General features: G+C 49.3%; 1 protein-coding gene across 22 annotated transcripts in view; it reads right to left on the reverse strand.

Moving 5' to 3' along the window:
* Nucleotides 1–16571, reverse strand: part of FHOD3 (formin homology 2 domain containing 3) — a 456221-nt gene extending 439650 nt beyond the window's left edge. For 18 of the 22 annotated variants that reach the window (XM_082699488.1, XM_082699489.1, XM_082699487.1 and 15 more), the window contains exon 1: nucleotides 16235–16559. In XM_082699488.1, coding sequence (XP_082555614.1) covers nucleotides 16235–16399 — 165 coding nt within the window. In that variant the 5' untranslated portion in view covers nucleotides 16400–16559. Of the gene's footprint in view, nucleotides 1–16234 lie in introns of all 22 variants that reach the window. The other 4 variants (XM_082699490.1, XM_082699491.1, XM_082699483.1 and 1 more) reach the window with 2 other exon arrangements.
* Nucleotides 16572–16889: the final 318 nt, after the last annotated feature.

Below are 16889 nucleotides of genomic sequence, written 5' to 3' on the forward strand. Positions count from 1 at the left end.
AACTGATACATCCACACAATGTAATGCCACTCAGCATTAGCAAGGCATGAAGTGTCGAAACACACAAATTAGATGGATCTCAAGGGCATTATGAAGAGTGAAAGAAGCCAGTCTCTGATGGCTGCATGCTAAATGATTCTTTATATTATCTTCCAGAAAACATAAAACTATAGGGAGAGAGAACAGACCTGTGGTTATCAGGAGTCAGGGCTGAGGGGAAAGTCTGATGACGAATGGACAGCCTTAGGGAATTCTTCAAGTTGCTGGAGCACTCCCATATCCTCTAGTAGTTATGAGAACTTCTACCTATGTCCAAACTCCTAGGATTGCACACCAAAAATCAAGGCGATATATAAATGTATAAATGTGTATAAATGTCTTTTTAAGAAGTTCATAAATCTTTGACACCTCGCACCATGGGACACTGGTGTCTTGAACACTGGCCAGGCTTGCTGACTTCCTCAGACCCATAGAGGACCAGTGAGAGGGACAGAAAAAGGGAGATAGCACCCCCCTGGGCTCCATCTAGAACCCTGAGTGGCTATGGAAGAAGTCCACTACCTGAAAGCCATGACACGAGAGACCCGTGGAGAGACCAGAGAGATACCGAGACCAGAGAGATAACGAGAGCTGCCCCAGGAGCGCCCAGCTCCCTGCATCTGTCCAGCCCAGGAACCGAAGCAGCCGTGGTCTGGCTGCACCCTCATGACAGACCCCGAGCCAGAACCACCCGGCACGATCTCCCAAATTCCTGGTCCGAGGAAACTGGGAGCGAGAACGCAAACATGTGAAGCAACTATGCTTCAGAGGGATTTGTTTGCAGCTGTGGGTAACTAATAAAGGACACTTTTTGAACAACTGCCACGTGACAGACATTTTCTCACACATTATCTTGCTTGCTTTTCCTTCATTTCACCATTTGCTGGGCACTTTCCATAGGCCAGGGGACTATCTACGGAATGGGGCAAGAAGTGCCAAGAGCCAACAGAATCATCCTCATGGGAGGGCTGAGAGATGGCGGCCAGAGCCAGGGAGAGGCTGTTGGTTTGGGCAGCTCGCCACATAGGGTCTGTTCCTCACAGAGGCACTGTGGGTCTGTGGGAAGATAAGAAGATCTGATCTCAACCCCGTGCCGTCCGGCGTCCGTGGGACATCCCAGGGGAGCCATCCACAGGCCATTGGATCGTTGCCCTCAGGACCAGACAGAATGCTGGGCTAGAAAAAAGAATGAGGGGGTTATCAGCAAGCTCTGGGAGCCACCCAGGAAACGCGGTCATCTGTGAGGAGAAGGCATGGTCTTGGGACAAAGCCCTGAGAAAGGCCAACACTCAAAGGGCAGGAGGACACTGAGGGCTGAGAAGGAAGAAAGGGGAAGGGGAATCTGTCACTATCGAACTCAGAACAGCCGCACGCCTCCGAGGGGATGACCAGAACCAGCAAGTGCTACCAAGAGGTTAAATGAGATAAAGACAGAAAACCATCCCCTGCATTAAAGGATGAGCACCTTAGCAAGGGCAGTTTCACGTTGGTGGGGGTGGGGGGGCGGGTAACGAGAATGGAACAGGAGGGAGAACGAGGTAAAACAGCAGAGCCCGGACACGGTCTAAGATGCATGGCGGTGAAGCCTGACTGTGGCCAGGGAGGAGGGTTTTCTGGATGACCAAAGCCTCAGACCACCCCTGGCTAAAGCGACAATCCCCAAGGGAAGCCTCGGCTTCATGGCGGTCTGCGGTCACAGGTTTAGTGGGGGGTGAGGGACAGGAAACAGGTCCCCACCCCAGGGCAGCTGGGGCTAGAGCTGCTAATGCCATGGTAGGATCCTTTGTTGTTTTTGTCCACACAGCCCTGTAAGGGAGGAGGCTATTGGTCCAAGGTTTTCAGAGAGGGACTATGGAAGGCACAGACTGGGCTGGAGTGGTCACCCGCTGTGATTTTGCTGACCCTGGTTTCCTTTGCTTTTGATTTTTTACTGTGCAGGCCCTCCCAGAGTCTGACGCTGAGAAGACACTGCATAAACGTTGGAGAAAGAGAGGAAAGTCCCTGAAAAGGGTCATCTCAGCCCTCGACTGACACTTGCACTCACTGGGAATAGCAGTGACCAGGGCCGCGGGCAGCGCGAGACTCCGCCCTCCAGGCCCAGGCCAGGCCCATCCTGTGGCTTGTCCCCAGCCATCCTCCTCCTCCCACACAGTCTTATTAGTGGCTCTTCAGGGACTGCCTGTCCATCACTCTCCTTTCTTCTCTGACCTGTTTCTTGCTCTCCCCTTTTCTTGGTGATCATTTCCCCTTCTCAGATTTTCATTTTTCTCTCCTCTTTCCATCCTTATGTTTCCTCCCTTATGTTTTCATTACATGGAACAGAAGCAACTTCTCAAACGGTTTTGTGCTCACTGACCACAGCCCAGTGTGCCAGCCCGGCCCCTCCGCCCACCCTCGTGGGTCTCCCTTTCCACATCGGGGACTGTTCTCACTTGCCCAGAGCCATCCAGACCTGACCCCCACCCCCTCCCGGTCCCATCCACATCTCACCTTTCCGTTCATCCACTCAACCCTTCCCACTCTCACCAGGAGGCTTTCTGGAATGCGAGCCCACGTCGATTTTTCCCACTTCTGACATCTCCATAGCCCTGGCCGCCTACGTCACATGTAGACGTGAGTCATAGGCTGCCTGTCCATTGTTACTTCTTTGTTGTGTCTATGACTGATTTCCCCAACCAATCCTAACCATAAAGGAGATGGCTTTCATGGCCTGAGATCGGGGCCTTGACAGAAAGAAAGCTTCCCACTTAACCAAGCTCTGCTCGGCAGCTCTCAGAGAAATAATCACCAACCGGTTACACAGAACATCTATGAACTCAGCCGAATCGCCTGCTGTTCGTAGGCGCTCTACACACGGGTGCCCACCTATGTTCCCCAGGCTTATCTCTGACAGACTGAGGATGATGCGGAGAGTCCCCACTGAACAGAGAGTTGGGGACCTGGAGGACAGAAGACGTGCGACCACAGTTCTAGGGCTGCCATCCACTGAGGGGCTGTTCCTGGGCATCAGTCAAGAAGCCAACCTGGTTTTAGTTCTCTTAACTCAGAGATGGAGCCTAAATGACCCATCTCACCCCCTTCTGGGGTTGTGTGAGGATCAGCCAGCAAACCTATGTCCCCATGCCTTGTAAACTGCACAGACACGCCGTGGTTCTATTACAGGCAAATTCAGCGATGAATCACTGTCCACAAAAATGCACCCAGTTCTGGGAACAAAAAACTACTCATATCCTTGACTATTGTTCTGGACAGGAAGGCCAGAGCTCTTCTTTCCTGCGCCCAAATACCCGGTGCTCTGGACCTTGAATGGAGGACCCCCAGAAGGGCTGGATAACCTCTCCCACAGCCAGGCACTGGCCACCCAGACACTAGCCCCTCAGGTAGCACCAGGTCCTGCAGAAGCCAGGGGGTTGGTGATTTCTGGAAGCTGTGATCAGGAGCCAGCCGGAGCGCTCCTGCAGCCTGAAACGGTGATCTGATATGGCCAACGGGTAATATATCCCTGTGAGCCGAGTGTCATCACCTGAAATAAAACCTATCCACAACCTCCGCGGCTGGCAGAGGGCTGAAGCTTCCTGTGTGGAAAGAAGGGTGGCTGGACTCTCCCGACAGCACTCCAATCTCCCAGACCCACCTTCCTCTGGGAGCTTCCCGCTAACCACAGCAGCAGCGGCCTCCCCAGCTTCAGCGACCCTGGCCCTCACACATGCTCACAACTCTCCTCGCCCTCCCCACGGCTCAGCCTGGGCAGGAACAGTAAGCAAGGCCATGAGGAAGGCCAGGAACCAGGCAAACAGGGACATCTGGCCCATGAGGCGGTGCTGCTTCTCCATCTCGCACGACAGGCCTCAAACTGGACCCCTTGGAGGAGTCCTCACCACCCCATGCAGCGGAGACCCAGCCTCGTCCCCACCCTTCAGCCCCAACAGGAGATGCCCCTGACGGGACGGTGGGCCTTCTTTTGCCGACCCCGGGCTTCCTCTCTGAGATCCTAGCACAGACCCAGTGTGGAAAAGGCCAGAAAACAAGGTTTCAATACTTGGAAGAACTGGTTCTCCCTCACTCACCTGCCATTTGTGGGGATGTTTTAACACGCAAACCAGGTTCTCAGACCAGGGATCTGAGGAGGGATCTTGAAAAGTGAAGTCTACTCAATTCTTGTAATCATCATGATGGAAATACATACTGTACTTTTCCACTGAACATTCATTCAAATATTCAAAAAGTATGTATTAGGGCTTATTATGTGTCAGGCACTGTGCTAGGAACCCTGAACTGGAAGGTAGGTTAAACATACTTCCCGCTCCGGAAGGGTTATGCCCGGTGGGGAGATGGACACACGGTGCCATGGGTGAGGAGGCGCATGGAGCCCAGCCCGCCTGGGTCTGGGGGCAGCTGGAGGGCTGAAAAGGCAGGCCAGGTGGAGGCAAGAACCTGAACAACCATCCAGGGCAGCCTATGAGGAGAAGAACAAGCATTTTAGCACAGGGTTTGGGAAGGGCTGGGAGGGAAGGACAGTCGGGGACCATGGGGGAGCGGCAGACGAGAGGCCAGGTCACAGAGAACCCTGAGTGTCCCTGTGAAGGGCTGGGACTCCCCCCTCCCCCCCCCCCCGTAAATAGTGGCAGCCACCAGAGCAAAGGAGGAGGAGGCAGGCAACGGGGTGGGGGACGGATCAGAGAGCTGTTTTCCAGAGCCGGAGTCCAAAGGAGAGCCAAGAAGACTCAGGAATGGAGAGGAGGGGCCTGGGTGCGAGCAGAGGCATCCATCCAGTCTGACTCAGTTCTCGTGGCGTGTTTGTAACGAGTAAGATGAAGAAGAGCCATGGGAGCCGGTCTGGGAGAAGGAAGTTACTCGTTCCATTCTTGACAGTTCTTTGCTACATTTCCATATGTACAATTTGATGATTCATGTGGGTTGTTATGGACTGAATATGTCTCCCCCAAATGCGTATTTTGAAGCCCTAACTCCCAGCGTGTCGTATCAGGAGGTAGAGCCGTTGGGAGGTAATTGGGTTTAGATGAGGGTGGGGCCCCATGGTGGGATTATAAGATTACCCTTGTAAGAAAAGGAAGTTCAAGGTCGGAAACCACAAAAGAAAGAAGGAAGGAAGGAAGGACAGAGGGGAGGGAAGGAGGAGAAAGGAAAGGGAAAAGGGTGAAGGAAGGAATGGAAAAGGGGGGAAGGGGAAAGGGAGAAGAGGGAAAAGGAAGTGAGAGAGGAGGGGGAGACACCAGAGCTTTCTGTCTCTGCTGTGTGAGAACACAGCAGGAAGGTGGTTCTCTATCTGCAAGCCAGAAGGGAGGACCTCACCAAGAACCAAATCTGCCGGCACCTTGATCTTGGACTTCCAGCCTCCAAAACTATTGAGAAAATAAATGTCTGCTGTTTAAGCCCCCCAATCTATATGGCATTTTGTTATAACCGCCTGGACGAGGATATGAGATATTTTAATAGCTACCTGATAATCTGTCCATAATAAAACATAATATATTTTATATCTCCCTTGTCATGGAACATTGAGGGTTTTTTTAGCTCTTCATTATTAATATAATCCTTGAATATCTTTATACATATAGTATTTCTGTATTTTTATCTGTCTCTTCAAATAATTCTTGTAAGGGGGGTCCTGGGTCAAAAATAATTATTTTTATGATTTGTATGTGTTGCCAAGTCTCTAGAAAGAGGTGGAGTCACTGACTACCCCACCTGCAGCATCCAGGCTCCCCAGTTTTCTGGAAGCATTAGCATCTAATGAGATGTATCTTTGTCTTAGGAACACAGTACTGTTACTTGTATGCATACAATGTAACAGTTCTAAGTTTAGCTTTGACTTTTAAAGTATAGTCATGATTTTGTCCCTCAAAATAGGGAAAGGCAATGGGATACATACATTTACATAATTTACAAAGGGTTCAACAGTCTTCTCTGAGTCCCACCGGAAAATAGGGAAAGGCAATGGGATACATACATTTACATAATTTACAAAGGGTTCAACAGTCTTCTCTGAGTCCCACCGGGTGGTAGTCCCAGAATTCTAATGTTCCTCTCAGTCGTGACGTGAACTGCCATATCCGGACAAGGTCACCCAGGAGCTGGGCTTCACCACTTGGCCTAGCTCTTCCCCAGCCCTCCAACGTGTCCACCAACCTTCTTCTTAAAATGGAGGCAATAGCTGCCATCTAAGATAAATTCTTCCCCTTTCTTCTCAGCAACTGAACCCCTAGGAATTCATCTTAAGAAAATAATCAGACATAAGCACAAGGATTTTCTTTCTGCAAGCATGTATATTACAGCTTTATCTGTGTTTTTATATTGACAACTACCTAAACATCCAATGGCTCGTTCACTCCTGCATTCATTTAATGAGTATTTATTAAGCACCAAGCACGGGACAAATAACAAAATAACAAATAACAAAAGAGACCGAGCCCTTTCCCTCACAGAACAGGGAGCAATGCTTCCATGGACCACAGCATGGGCACAGAATGGATCACTATGCTGTCATTAAAGAGGATTAATGGCTTGGGAACGTATTCGTAATGTTACAGTTCAAAATGCCTAGCTAGTAAAAGCCTGATAAGACACAAAGTGGTAAGAGTGATTGGGTCCCTTCGGGTGGTGAGAAGAGTGGTTTTTATTTTTTTCAGTGTGCTTTTCTGCAGTTTCCAAATTTACCCACGTGCTCCTTCTGTGCTGGGAACAGATGCTCTGTTAGTTTCACGTGGGTAGACTCCTTGCCTCTTGGTCTTTTTTCTCCTTGAATCCAGCTTTGCTAATGGTAACCTCTCCCCAGCAACATCACTCTGGATTCCAAACATGCAGTTTAAGTTCACAACCAGGTGGAAACACAAGTCTGAAGACAGTTTAGGGTACCAAGTATACAGAGACCAATACAGATAATATTGACTCAGGTAAGGAACACAGACCTTATTTCTCCGCATTAACATGACAGGAAAGGAGCTTTTTACTTCCGCCATGACAGGGGAAAGGGACAAGTTTGATCCTTCCAGCATCCCCTTCTAGGCACTATCCGCAGGTCACAGCTCACTCCATTTACCAACCCCTGCAGTCACGGCCCTTTGGGCTTATCCATCCACTTTCTACCCTCTTAGGCAGAGTCAGCCAATAAATTATCCAGACCCATCTCCATCCCCATCTGTGAAGCTATGAAAACCCACTTCTAAAAGTGAAAATCAGGCACAAATAAAGAATAAATTCTAACAAAAAGAGCTCAAAAATGGAAAAGGCTGCCCATGAAGGGAGAAGAAACTAGTCCCTCTCATTCTAGAACACGTAGACCAGAGGTTTTACAGAAGGACCTTCTGCATGGAAAGAGTTGGAATGAGACCACTCTTCCTTCCCTCCAGCTCTGAATGTTATGGTAATGTGCTCATTCAACAACCACTTACTGGATATGTACTTTGTGCCAGGCACTGTTCTAGGCTCTAGGGCTACATCAGTAAACCAAACTGACCATAAAACTGGCCAACCAACCTAATCTTCATGAACCAATGGGTCAGCTACTCAAGGGCTTTGGAGTTGACCTTGAAGGAGAGGGGGTGAGGGAGGTTTGGAGCAGAAGAATAACATTCTCTCTCTCTTTCCTCTTTTTTTTTTTTTAAGTTTTATTTTACTTGAAAGAGAGTGTAAGCAGGGGGAGGGACAAGCAGACCCCCCGCTGAGCATGGAGCCCAAGGCAGGGCTCCTTCCCAGGGTGCTGAGATCATGACCTGAGCTGAAGACAGACGCTTAACCAACTGAGCCACCCGGGTGCCCCTCTCTCTTCCCTCTTGAATGGGTCACATAGGCCTGTTTGGTATGGTTTCCTTCAAAATCCATTAAAGGGACCCTCTTTCACCTTTTTCATCTTTTTCCTATTAATGTCTATGTTGCAAGGCAAGAAGAAAACATCCACCCCACCAGATGTCAAGATGTATGTACTGTGAACCACAGTCAGTCAGCCAGTGGGGCGTTAGCACGAGAACACACAGCTAGACAATGGAGCAGACAGCCCAGCAATGCCTACTCTGAGCCTGTGGGTCAGGGTGGCACCGCTGAAGACTGGGCTCCAAGCCCCCCAACTCTTCTGGGACTGGGGTATCATCAACCTCTGTCTTCAGTCAGCTGCTCTCCCAAGGAGCCCCACGCCCCTGCCCCTCAGCTGCGCACAGCCTCCCTGGTGAAATCAGAGAACCAGACAGAAGTCCCCGCATAACTGTTCACAAGGCTTGAAAGCTAGGTTTGTGGGGTGCAGCAAACTTAACAATATTGAATTTCATTTAATTAAATTACAGTAGGGGAGGGGAAGGAAGCATTGTCGCAGTCAGCTGTCTCAGAGCCAACACCATCACACGCGTGTGTTCACGAGTCATGAGGGGCTCACCTTTGACTCTGGATTGATAATTATCATGCAGAGAGGACTGGGGAAGGTGAAATCATAGGGAAAACAAAGCAAGTACTAAAGCGGTATAAAATGTAAGTGCTATAATCTCCTTTAGTCAAAACTCTGGCCAGTATGAACAGGCAAAGTGAATGGCTGGAGTACGGTGTGTGACGCCAACTTAGCCAGAAGGACCCTCCTCCTCAATTCTCTCCCCCAAGCACCCAATCAGAAGACCAGGGAGGGGCACCTGGGTTGCTCAGTGGGTTAAAGCTTCTGCCTTCAGCTCAGGTCATGATCCCAGGGTCCTGGGATCGAGCCCCACATCGGGCTCTCTGCTCAGTGGGGAGCCTGCTTCCTCCTCTCTCTCTCTCTACCTGCCTCTCTGCCTACTTGTGATCTGTCAAATAAATAAATAAAAATCTTAAAAAAAAAGAAGAAGAAGAAGAAGACCAGTCGGAAGTTGCGTCTGCTACATCTTCCATTCTGAGAACTTCAGAATAATACTTGGTGTGTCCTGTGCACTCTGGTGGGGACCTGGCATTCCATTCAGCGCCACGATACCAGTGCCCGAAGAAACAGAAGAGCCTAATCAATAACAAGAAAGTCTCCTTCTGCGTTTTCTTCTTTCTGAGAATGTTAAAAATACTTGATGAGGTAATCAACAAATCCATTTTTCTGTGTCCCTTTAGCCAAATCTAAGAGCGTTGTGCTATATTGAATGGCAAGCTATTTAACATTTTCCCTTTTTCCCAATTTGTTCACAATTTTGAGACTTTTTTTCCTGATATTAAGTTCTAAACATTCCCTTTTAGAGTTCAAAATTTTGATTTCTGGTTACAAATCTAAGCTGAGAAGAGGAAGTATGCTCCCGAGCTGTAAAAAGACACAATGTAATACCATTTGTTACTATGTGGCTCTAAAAATAGATCAACTTCTGGTATATAATTTTGCTCATGCATGGTAATCTATTTTTTTTAAATGATCTATCTTCCCCCCCCCCTCAACAATAACTCATCCATAAATGGTTTAACCTGCCCATAGAAATCAAAAGCTGCCTGTCTGAGTGCCAACATACGCCAACTCACATTTTCAAATACATGACAGCATCACTGCTGTCTTCTGCATTCTGGGTGGTTCTCCCGAGGCAAACTCAAGGTGGTGGTAGAGGAAATCACGACCTCGAGTGTGTTCAAGAGAACAAGTCACAGGCTCTACCAGCCACTGGGAAACTGAGGGCCGTTATAGCAATATCATTAATTATAGCCTGAGCAACATCTCAGCTTAGTGATAAAAATTGGAGGGCATCTACTGAAACTACTCATATAAATTCTCCACCTTAACCCTTCCTTTACCAAACCGAGAGTCTGTGAGATGGATGTTTGCTGAGTTGGCTTCATCATAAGAATGGACCGAGCCTAGAAAGAAATCCTAAACATAAAAGACTGATGTCCTACACTTGTTTTTCAAAGATCCTAAGGAAAATGCAACCATCAGGATGGGAAGAAAATACCAGTGGAAGCACAACAGCAAATTTGCTGACGACTGGCCTCAGCCATAGTGAACACACCCAGGACACCCGTGACACTTAATGAAAGGACTCGGATCCCAAAGGGAACACTGGAACTCATAACCTAATTTTTTATCTTTTTTATTTAAAAAGTTCAACATATACAAAAGTATAGAAAACAGTATAATGACCTCCTCATACACCGATAATCCAACTTGGACTCACATTCTGTCTTACTCCCCCGTAAACTCATCCACCTACTTTCCCCTCATCCAGGATTATTTTGAAGCAAATTCCAGACATCCTATAATTTCATCTGTAAATATTTCAGTATGTATCTCTGAAAAATACAAACTTGCCTTTAAATATAACCACAATATTGTTATCATGCTTTAATGTTTAATATCAAATTAATTTATGTTATTTTTATTAATTTAAATTTAATAAACTTTAATATCAAATAGTCATTATTCAAGTTTTCTTGATGACTTCAAATATTTATTTAACCATGTGTTTGTTTGAATTAGTATCCAATGAGAGCCATACATTGTAATTGGTTGTTGATATATCTCTTAAATCTCTTTGAATCTAAGTTTCCCTTCTTTTTTTTTTTCTTTGCAGTTTAATTTTTGGAGAGACTATAATTGCCCACAATCTGGATTTTGCTGATTGCACCCCTGTGGTAAGGTTTAACATTCATTGTAACTTAATTTTCCCCATTCTTTCTTACTTACTTCAGAACAAGATCCAAAAACACTTCCCAATAAAATTGCCAGAAAGGCAAAAACAAAAACAAAAAGCAGTCTGCTTGTCTCTGTAAAGGAGCTGACAACACTGACAAGCCCAAGACTCTGAAAATGTCCCTACTTCGAAAGCCAGGTTACACTGGGGACATTCCAGAGCGGGCCACAGGCACCAGGGGCATCACCAGGAGGGTGCCAGGAGCGGCGACTGGAAGAGGGCAGAGAAGTTTGCGGAAAGTTCAAAGTTTCCTCTGCACAGAGGAATAAACCCTGGAGGAGAAAGAAGGCTGGGGGAGGGGTGCTCAGCGGCAGCCTCAGCATGTTAATCAGTTTTAAATCTGCTACCATTAAGAACTAACATTTCAGAGTCCGCAGGGGGAGGGTGGAGGCAGGCAGTCCCGTTGTTTTCCAGAGGGACCCAGGTTGGACTCTGAGGACAAAAGACACAGACTCACAAAGCTTCCTCCCTGGACGAACTTACCCGAGCACAACCATTTAAGTCACAGCCCGGTGACAGGCAGCCGTGGAGTGGGAAGGCAACGTAGTCGGCCCCTCCCCCACCTGCGCTTCCCCCAGCACAGAAAGCATGTGCTCTGCTGGCTTTCTAATAATGGGACACAGTTGGCTACAGGCTTTGGAGTTAAAAAAAAAGAAAGAAAGAAAGAAAAAGAAGAAGAAGAAGACTTGACCTTAAATCTCAGCTCCTTCACTTAAAAGCAGTGTGGCCTCAGATAACCTCCTTAGCCTCCCCGTGCCTCAGTTTCCCCATCTGTTACCTGGGAATAGTATTGTCCACCTGCTAGAGCTGTTATGGGGATGAATGAAGTTATGCGTGGGGGCCTACCGTGTAGTGCCCAGCACACTCCCATTACACGCCTCCTTCCCCTACCCCCCAAAGATTTCTGCCAGTCCCTTCCAACCCAGATCCTTGCAGGGGGTCTTGACAGCACCTGCGGGACGTCTGGCTGGGTTACTGATGCTGTCTGTGGCCATGCATGAAGCAAAGGCAGCTGACCCATAAAGAGTTCAATCCCATGATCCTGATCTCAATAGCCCAGCTCCAACCAACTGAGCTAATTAAGGTAGAATCAGATTCAACTCGGCTGGCACAGAGATGCTCTTAGCAGTTCATACAACATTCTTCAAACAGTTTTGTCCTAAGATGCTCTGTGACACAACACACTTGCCAACTTTACCAGTGATCTCATCTTTTAAAAATCTGAATGTAATGTAGCAAACAGATGTGTCCCTTAAGAGGATTAAGGTGGAAATTCATTACAGCAATAATACCAGTGGATTTGTGTTCTATAACTAACACCGATCAATCAACTTAGCACGCGCCATCTTAGCACTAGTTAGCTTCAAGAGAAACATGGCAGAACTGAACAGCCAGGTCTTCTCCCTCTAGGAATTTATCTGCAACAGGGGAGACAAATCAGAGTCCCACCGAGTGAGAGGCTGACCTAAATGACCTCAAATAATCCATGCCACTTCTACTGCAGTGTGCACAGGAATCACCAAAGCATGTTGGAAAAGAACTTTGGCAAATAGACAGGCCGCCTGGAAGAAAGACATCCAACACATAAAACGGAGTCATTAAGAGCTCAGACTGGTGTCAAATGCCACCTCTGAAACTTCCCATTCATGTGACCAGGGGAATTCCGTCTGCTCTGGGTTTCTTCTACTATGACATGCAACAGTACCAGTACTTAGGTGATCCCTGGACATGGCGAGATGGTGCAAGGCTAGGACGCTCCTTGTCTCAGGCAAGTCCCTAGAACATGGTCACTACTATCACTCCATTCTGTCTAGTCCACAAAAGGCACCGAAACATCTCCTGAACTAAATTACGGTCTTAATTGCCATTTTAACAGGTAGACTAGTTGTCTCTTTTTTTGTAAAAATATTCTCCATTTTGACTTTTGGCTATCAAAAGGAAACAAGAATCCTTAGCCTTTTGTATCAATCAATCCAAACACATTTAAATTTTGAAAGGCCTCTGACTTACTATTTCTACTGTATATATTTTTCTAAATTAGAAGTCCTATAATTATAATTCTCTAAAACACTAAACCAGAAATAAACACCTACTTAAGCAACATTTGAGAACAAAAGGCCTTACCTAGGCCAGACAGAACATATAACCACCAAAACAAACATCTCCCCAGTGAAAATACAGCATCTGTTTTGACCTTTTCGTTATCAAACTCATCATTAACTTAATTATCTTCCCTGGAACTACTAGCAGCTTGGGGGGAAAAATGAAGATAAAGCATAGTAAGCATAATATGTCATTTTGTCCAAGATGATACTAGTTAAATAAACAACTAACTTCTTAAGGAGTTAGCAGACATGATCTAAATTAATATATCATTAAGTTGAGAAAAGATGCACATGGGGCACCTGGGTCCCAGTTAGTTAAGCATCTACCTTTGGCTCAGGTCATGATCTCAGGTCCTGGGACACAGCCTTGAGTAGAGCGCTCTGCTCAGCGGAGAGTCTGTTCTCCTCCCTCTGCTCATACCCCTTCCCCACCTCCGGTGCGGGCACGCGCTCTCTCTTTCTCTCTCTCTCTCATTCACTCTCTCAAATAAATAAAATCTTTAAAAAGAAAAGAAAAAATGCATATACTCCAGTTTGGGCTGGGAAAGACCTATGAGGTTATCCAGTTCACAGATTCCCAGCACAGGAGAATGCTAGGAGGGCGGCTATAAAAATGAGAACCCGCCACAGGTCCTTCCAGATGCTGCTTACGCAGGTGTGTTCACTCAGTGACCATGCCTCCAGCTGCTTACCTGTGCCCTGCACACTTTTCTGTCTGTGTGATCTACTTCAAGCAACAAAAGTTTACTAACCCCGGAGAGTTGCTTGTGCTGGACGGCTGGGTACACCGAGGGTGTCTGCATGTCCCACGGTCACACTTCTCCCTCCTGTCCATTGCACAAATGGTCCTGGCCCAAGAACTCCCCATCTTGCCAAGGCCAGGCCCAACCTGGGAGAAGTGTTCCCTGTGGTGTGGGCAGCCTTACTCACAGCAGGGCCTGGAGTGACAGTCTGCCCCCTCCCTCACCACCAGCTAATTCACAGCAGGGTTGGTAACTATCTGTTCCTCCACTCAGGTGAACTCTACCAGCCCAGGAATTCTGCCTCAAGGCTCTTACTCATGCTTGTAACATTCACCTGCCCCAGGCCAAAAAGTACCTGGCACACAAAAGTGATTTGGCAAGCTCCCCAGGTTAATGGGATGAGCCCCCAGGAGGTGCTGCTTCTAACCACAGCCACAGGGCTGGTCCAGGGAGCAGAGCAGCCCCAAGAGGGGGCCTCAAGACACTCAGGCCTGGCTTGAATCTCAGCTCTCGACTCCCAGCAGAGAAACTAGGTTACTTCATTGCTCTCAGCCTCAGTTTCCTCATCTGCAAAATAGGAATCGTAAAAGCATCCCCTTCACAGAGGCATGTGGCATTCAGTGAGACCGTGCGCTCACATCCGTAGCGATGTGACATAGGATGTATACTGATATGGCCGTGATCAAAATTCTTGAGCTCTCTCTTACAGGGAATCATCCGACTCTAAGATTCCCTGCTAGAAACTAACACGCATCTTAAAACATGAATGTATACCTAGGCACATAAATGCCCTGAGTTCCGTTTTACAGAACCCTGGCTAATAGTACCAGCCAATCACTCAGCTCTAGATGTGAAAACAATGCCAAACATCTGAATATACTGTAGGGGTCTTTGAGCAAAAGATGCTGGAGTAAGTCTGGCTGGCTGCCAAGACAAGGAGTCAAGGGGTTCTATGGGATACCTTCTGACTCTGCTTATTCTGCAGAGGACACCTCAGAAAGTTCTGTGAGCCAGTGCAATTTCAGTGCTGTGGCTCCTGGGAGCGGAAGGGGTGGTGGTGCAGAAAGCTGACACTGGAGCATCAGGATTTCCTCCTACCAGACCAGACCAGGGACACTGGATCAAGACTATGGGGCTATTCCAGGGAAACATAAAAATGTACTTCAACCTCCAGCTTGAAAGGTCAACCTATGTATATAGGGTTTGAAATCCAAGAAAACCACTTCAAGGTCATAGGACCACAATTATGAGCCTTCTGTGGTTTCAACAAAAGATCACTGTAATCAGAGATCATAATGAATGGAATATCGTGAAGCCAAAAAAAGCCCTTTGAAAACTTTTAACTCAATCTACTGATTAGATTGAGACCCAAATAATTCACAAAAGTGGTTCTGATAAACTGAATTCACAATACATCATTCTGTCCCTCCATTTCCTAATCCAACCTGCTTTTATGACCAAAAAGACTCCTCCAAACGGTGACGTCCATTCTGCACCAACATGAAGAGAATGAGATAGAACTGCCCCATTTCTCACCCCTGAAAACAGGTAACTAATTAAGTAGGGAAGTAAAGCACTGAAACACTACGAATAGAGGGAGAAAAATGGCACTGCCAAAGTTCACCATTTCCACATACAATCTCCCTCTCTTCCAAGGCAGGTGAACATCATACAGAAATCTAAAGAATTTTGAAAAATCAATTTTGTTCTTTTTGGTATCAAGGGTTATCTCTTCCAAATATTTATCAATGTTGATCTTCAAAGAATAAATCATCTCCAAGCTTTGATATGAACTCTAAGGAAAAAAAAAAAATGTGCTGGGAGGTAATTCTCAAGGTGCAATCTGTTTGAGTAGGAGGAAGGGTTTACTTGGGTAACCAAATGGCTAGCTTTCAATGCCTGGCTCTTTACAACACACACTTTGCAAGACGCCTGTCCTCCTGCAAAGGGTTAAAAAAGAAGAAGAAGAAAAGAAAAAAGCCTCTATCGGGTGGACTGAGAAGCCATTCTTCCCAGGGGACACTCATTTCGGGCTGCGAGGCTCAGGCTTTGTGCGCGCGCCGCCCCTCCGCGCCCCCGCCCCTCCTCCCACAGCGACTGCTCCTCTAAGGTTCCCAAGGCCACCTGCTTCTCGGGAGAAAAGGGGACGACTCGGAGCGCTATCTCAGTGCGCAGTGGGCGTCCCCGGCGATGCCCCGAGGGGGGAGGAGGAGGAGGAGGTGTCCCCTGGGAAGCGTGCTTTGTCGCGAGGGTCGCGCGGCCGCCCGCAGCAGCCCCAGAGGCCTGAGAGGTTTAGACCTGAGTCCCGGGGGCCCCCCGTTCTTTCCGCGCGCAGCTCAGCGTCGGCCCAGGTGGTAGGGCCGACCGCCGGCTTCCAGCTCCACCCCGCCCACCCAGCAGAGCTAACGGCCCCGAGCCCGGGAACCTTCTCCATCCAGCCTCGGGCCGGCGCGGCACCTGCTCGGCCCCGCCCGCTCTGGGCCGGAGCGCGGGGCTGTCCTCCTCTCACGCCCGGGAGATCCCGCGCCAGCCGGCGGATGCCCGGGGCCCCTCTGCCCAACGGGGACGGGGGAGGTCTGCCTTTGGGGGCCTGTCCCGCGGTGGGGGGGGGGGGGACCGCGCCTACCGCAGCCTGCCCGCTGCGCCCCCACCCCCGCGCGCTCCGCAGCAGGGGCTGCGTCCAGAAAACGCAGCCTGGACCGGTCGGCCGTACCTTGTGCGGCGCCCGCAGCAGCCGGTGGACCCCGGCCAGCTGGGTGCCGAGCGCTAGGTCCTCGCGAAACGTGAACAGCGGCGGCCGGCTGGGCTCGGGGAAGTTGGTGCTGTTGAAAGGGTCCGTGTCGTCCAAGAACTGCACCCGGCAAGCCAGCGTGGCCATGATGCATCCCTGCCCCTTGGGGCGCGGGCGCCGAGATCGGCGGGGCCGCGGGCCGGAAAGCCGGGGTCACACCGCGAGCAGGGGAGGCCGCGGCCGCCGCTCGCTGGCTCGCGGGCTCGCAGGCTCCAGCGCGCCCGGCTGCAGCCCGGGCTCCGGCCGCGGGGGGCGGGGCGGGGGCGGGGCCCACGGGCCCCTGTGTCCCCTCCTTCCCCGGCTCCTCCCCTCCTCCGGCCCCCAGCGCCCGGCCGCACTGCCCCGACCCGTGGGACCTGCCGCGCGAAAAGGGAAAGGGAGAACGGCTCGCGCGGCTTCCGCAGCCCTGCGCCAAGTCCGCTGCCGGCAGCGGCGGGGCGGGGATCCCCCTCGGGCTGACTCCCGCAGCACAGGCGCCGCTTGGGCCGCCCGCTGCACGTGCGCCGCTCGGCGTAGGGAGCACCCGCGGAGCTGTACCCCTCCGAGCTCGGGGAACTGGAGGGAATCGCCATCCTGT

This window comes from Mustela nivalis (assembly GCF_964662115.1).
Source record: "Mustela nivalis genome assembly, chromosome: 14".
Classification (NCBI taxonomy): Eukaryota; Metazoa; Chordata; class Mammalia; order Carnivora; family Mustelidae; genus Mustela; species Mustela nivalis.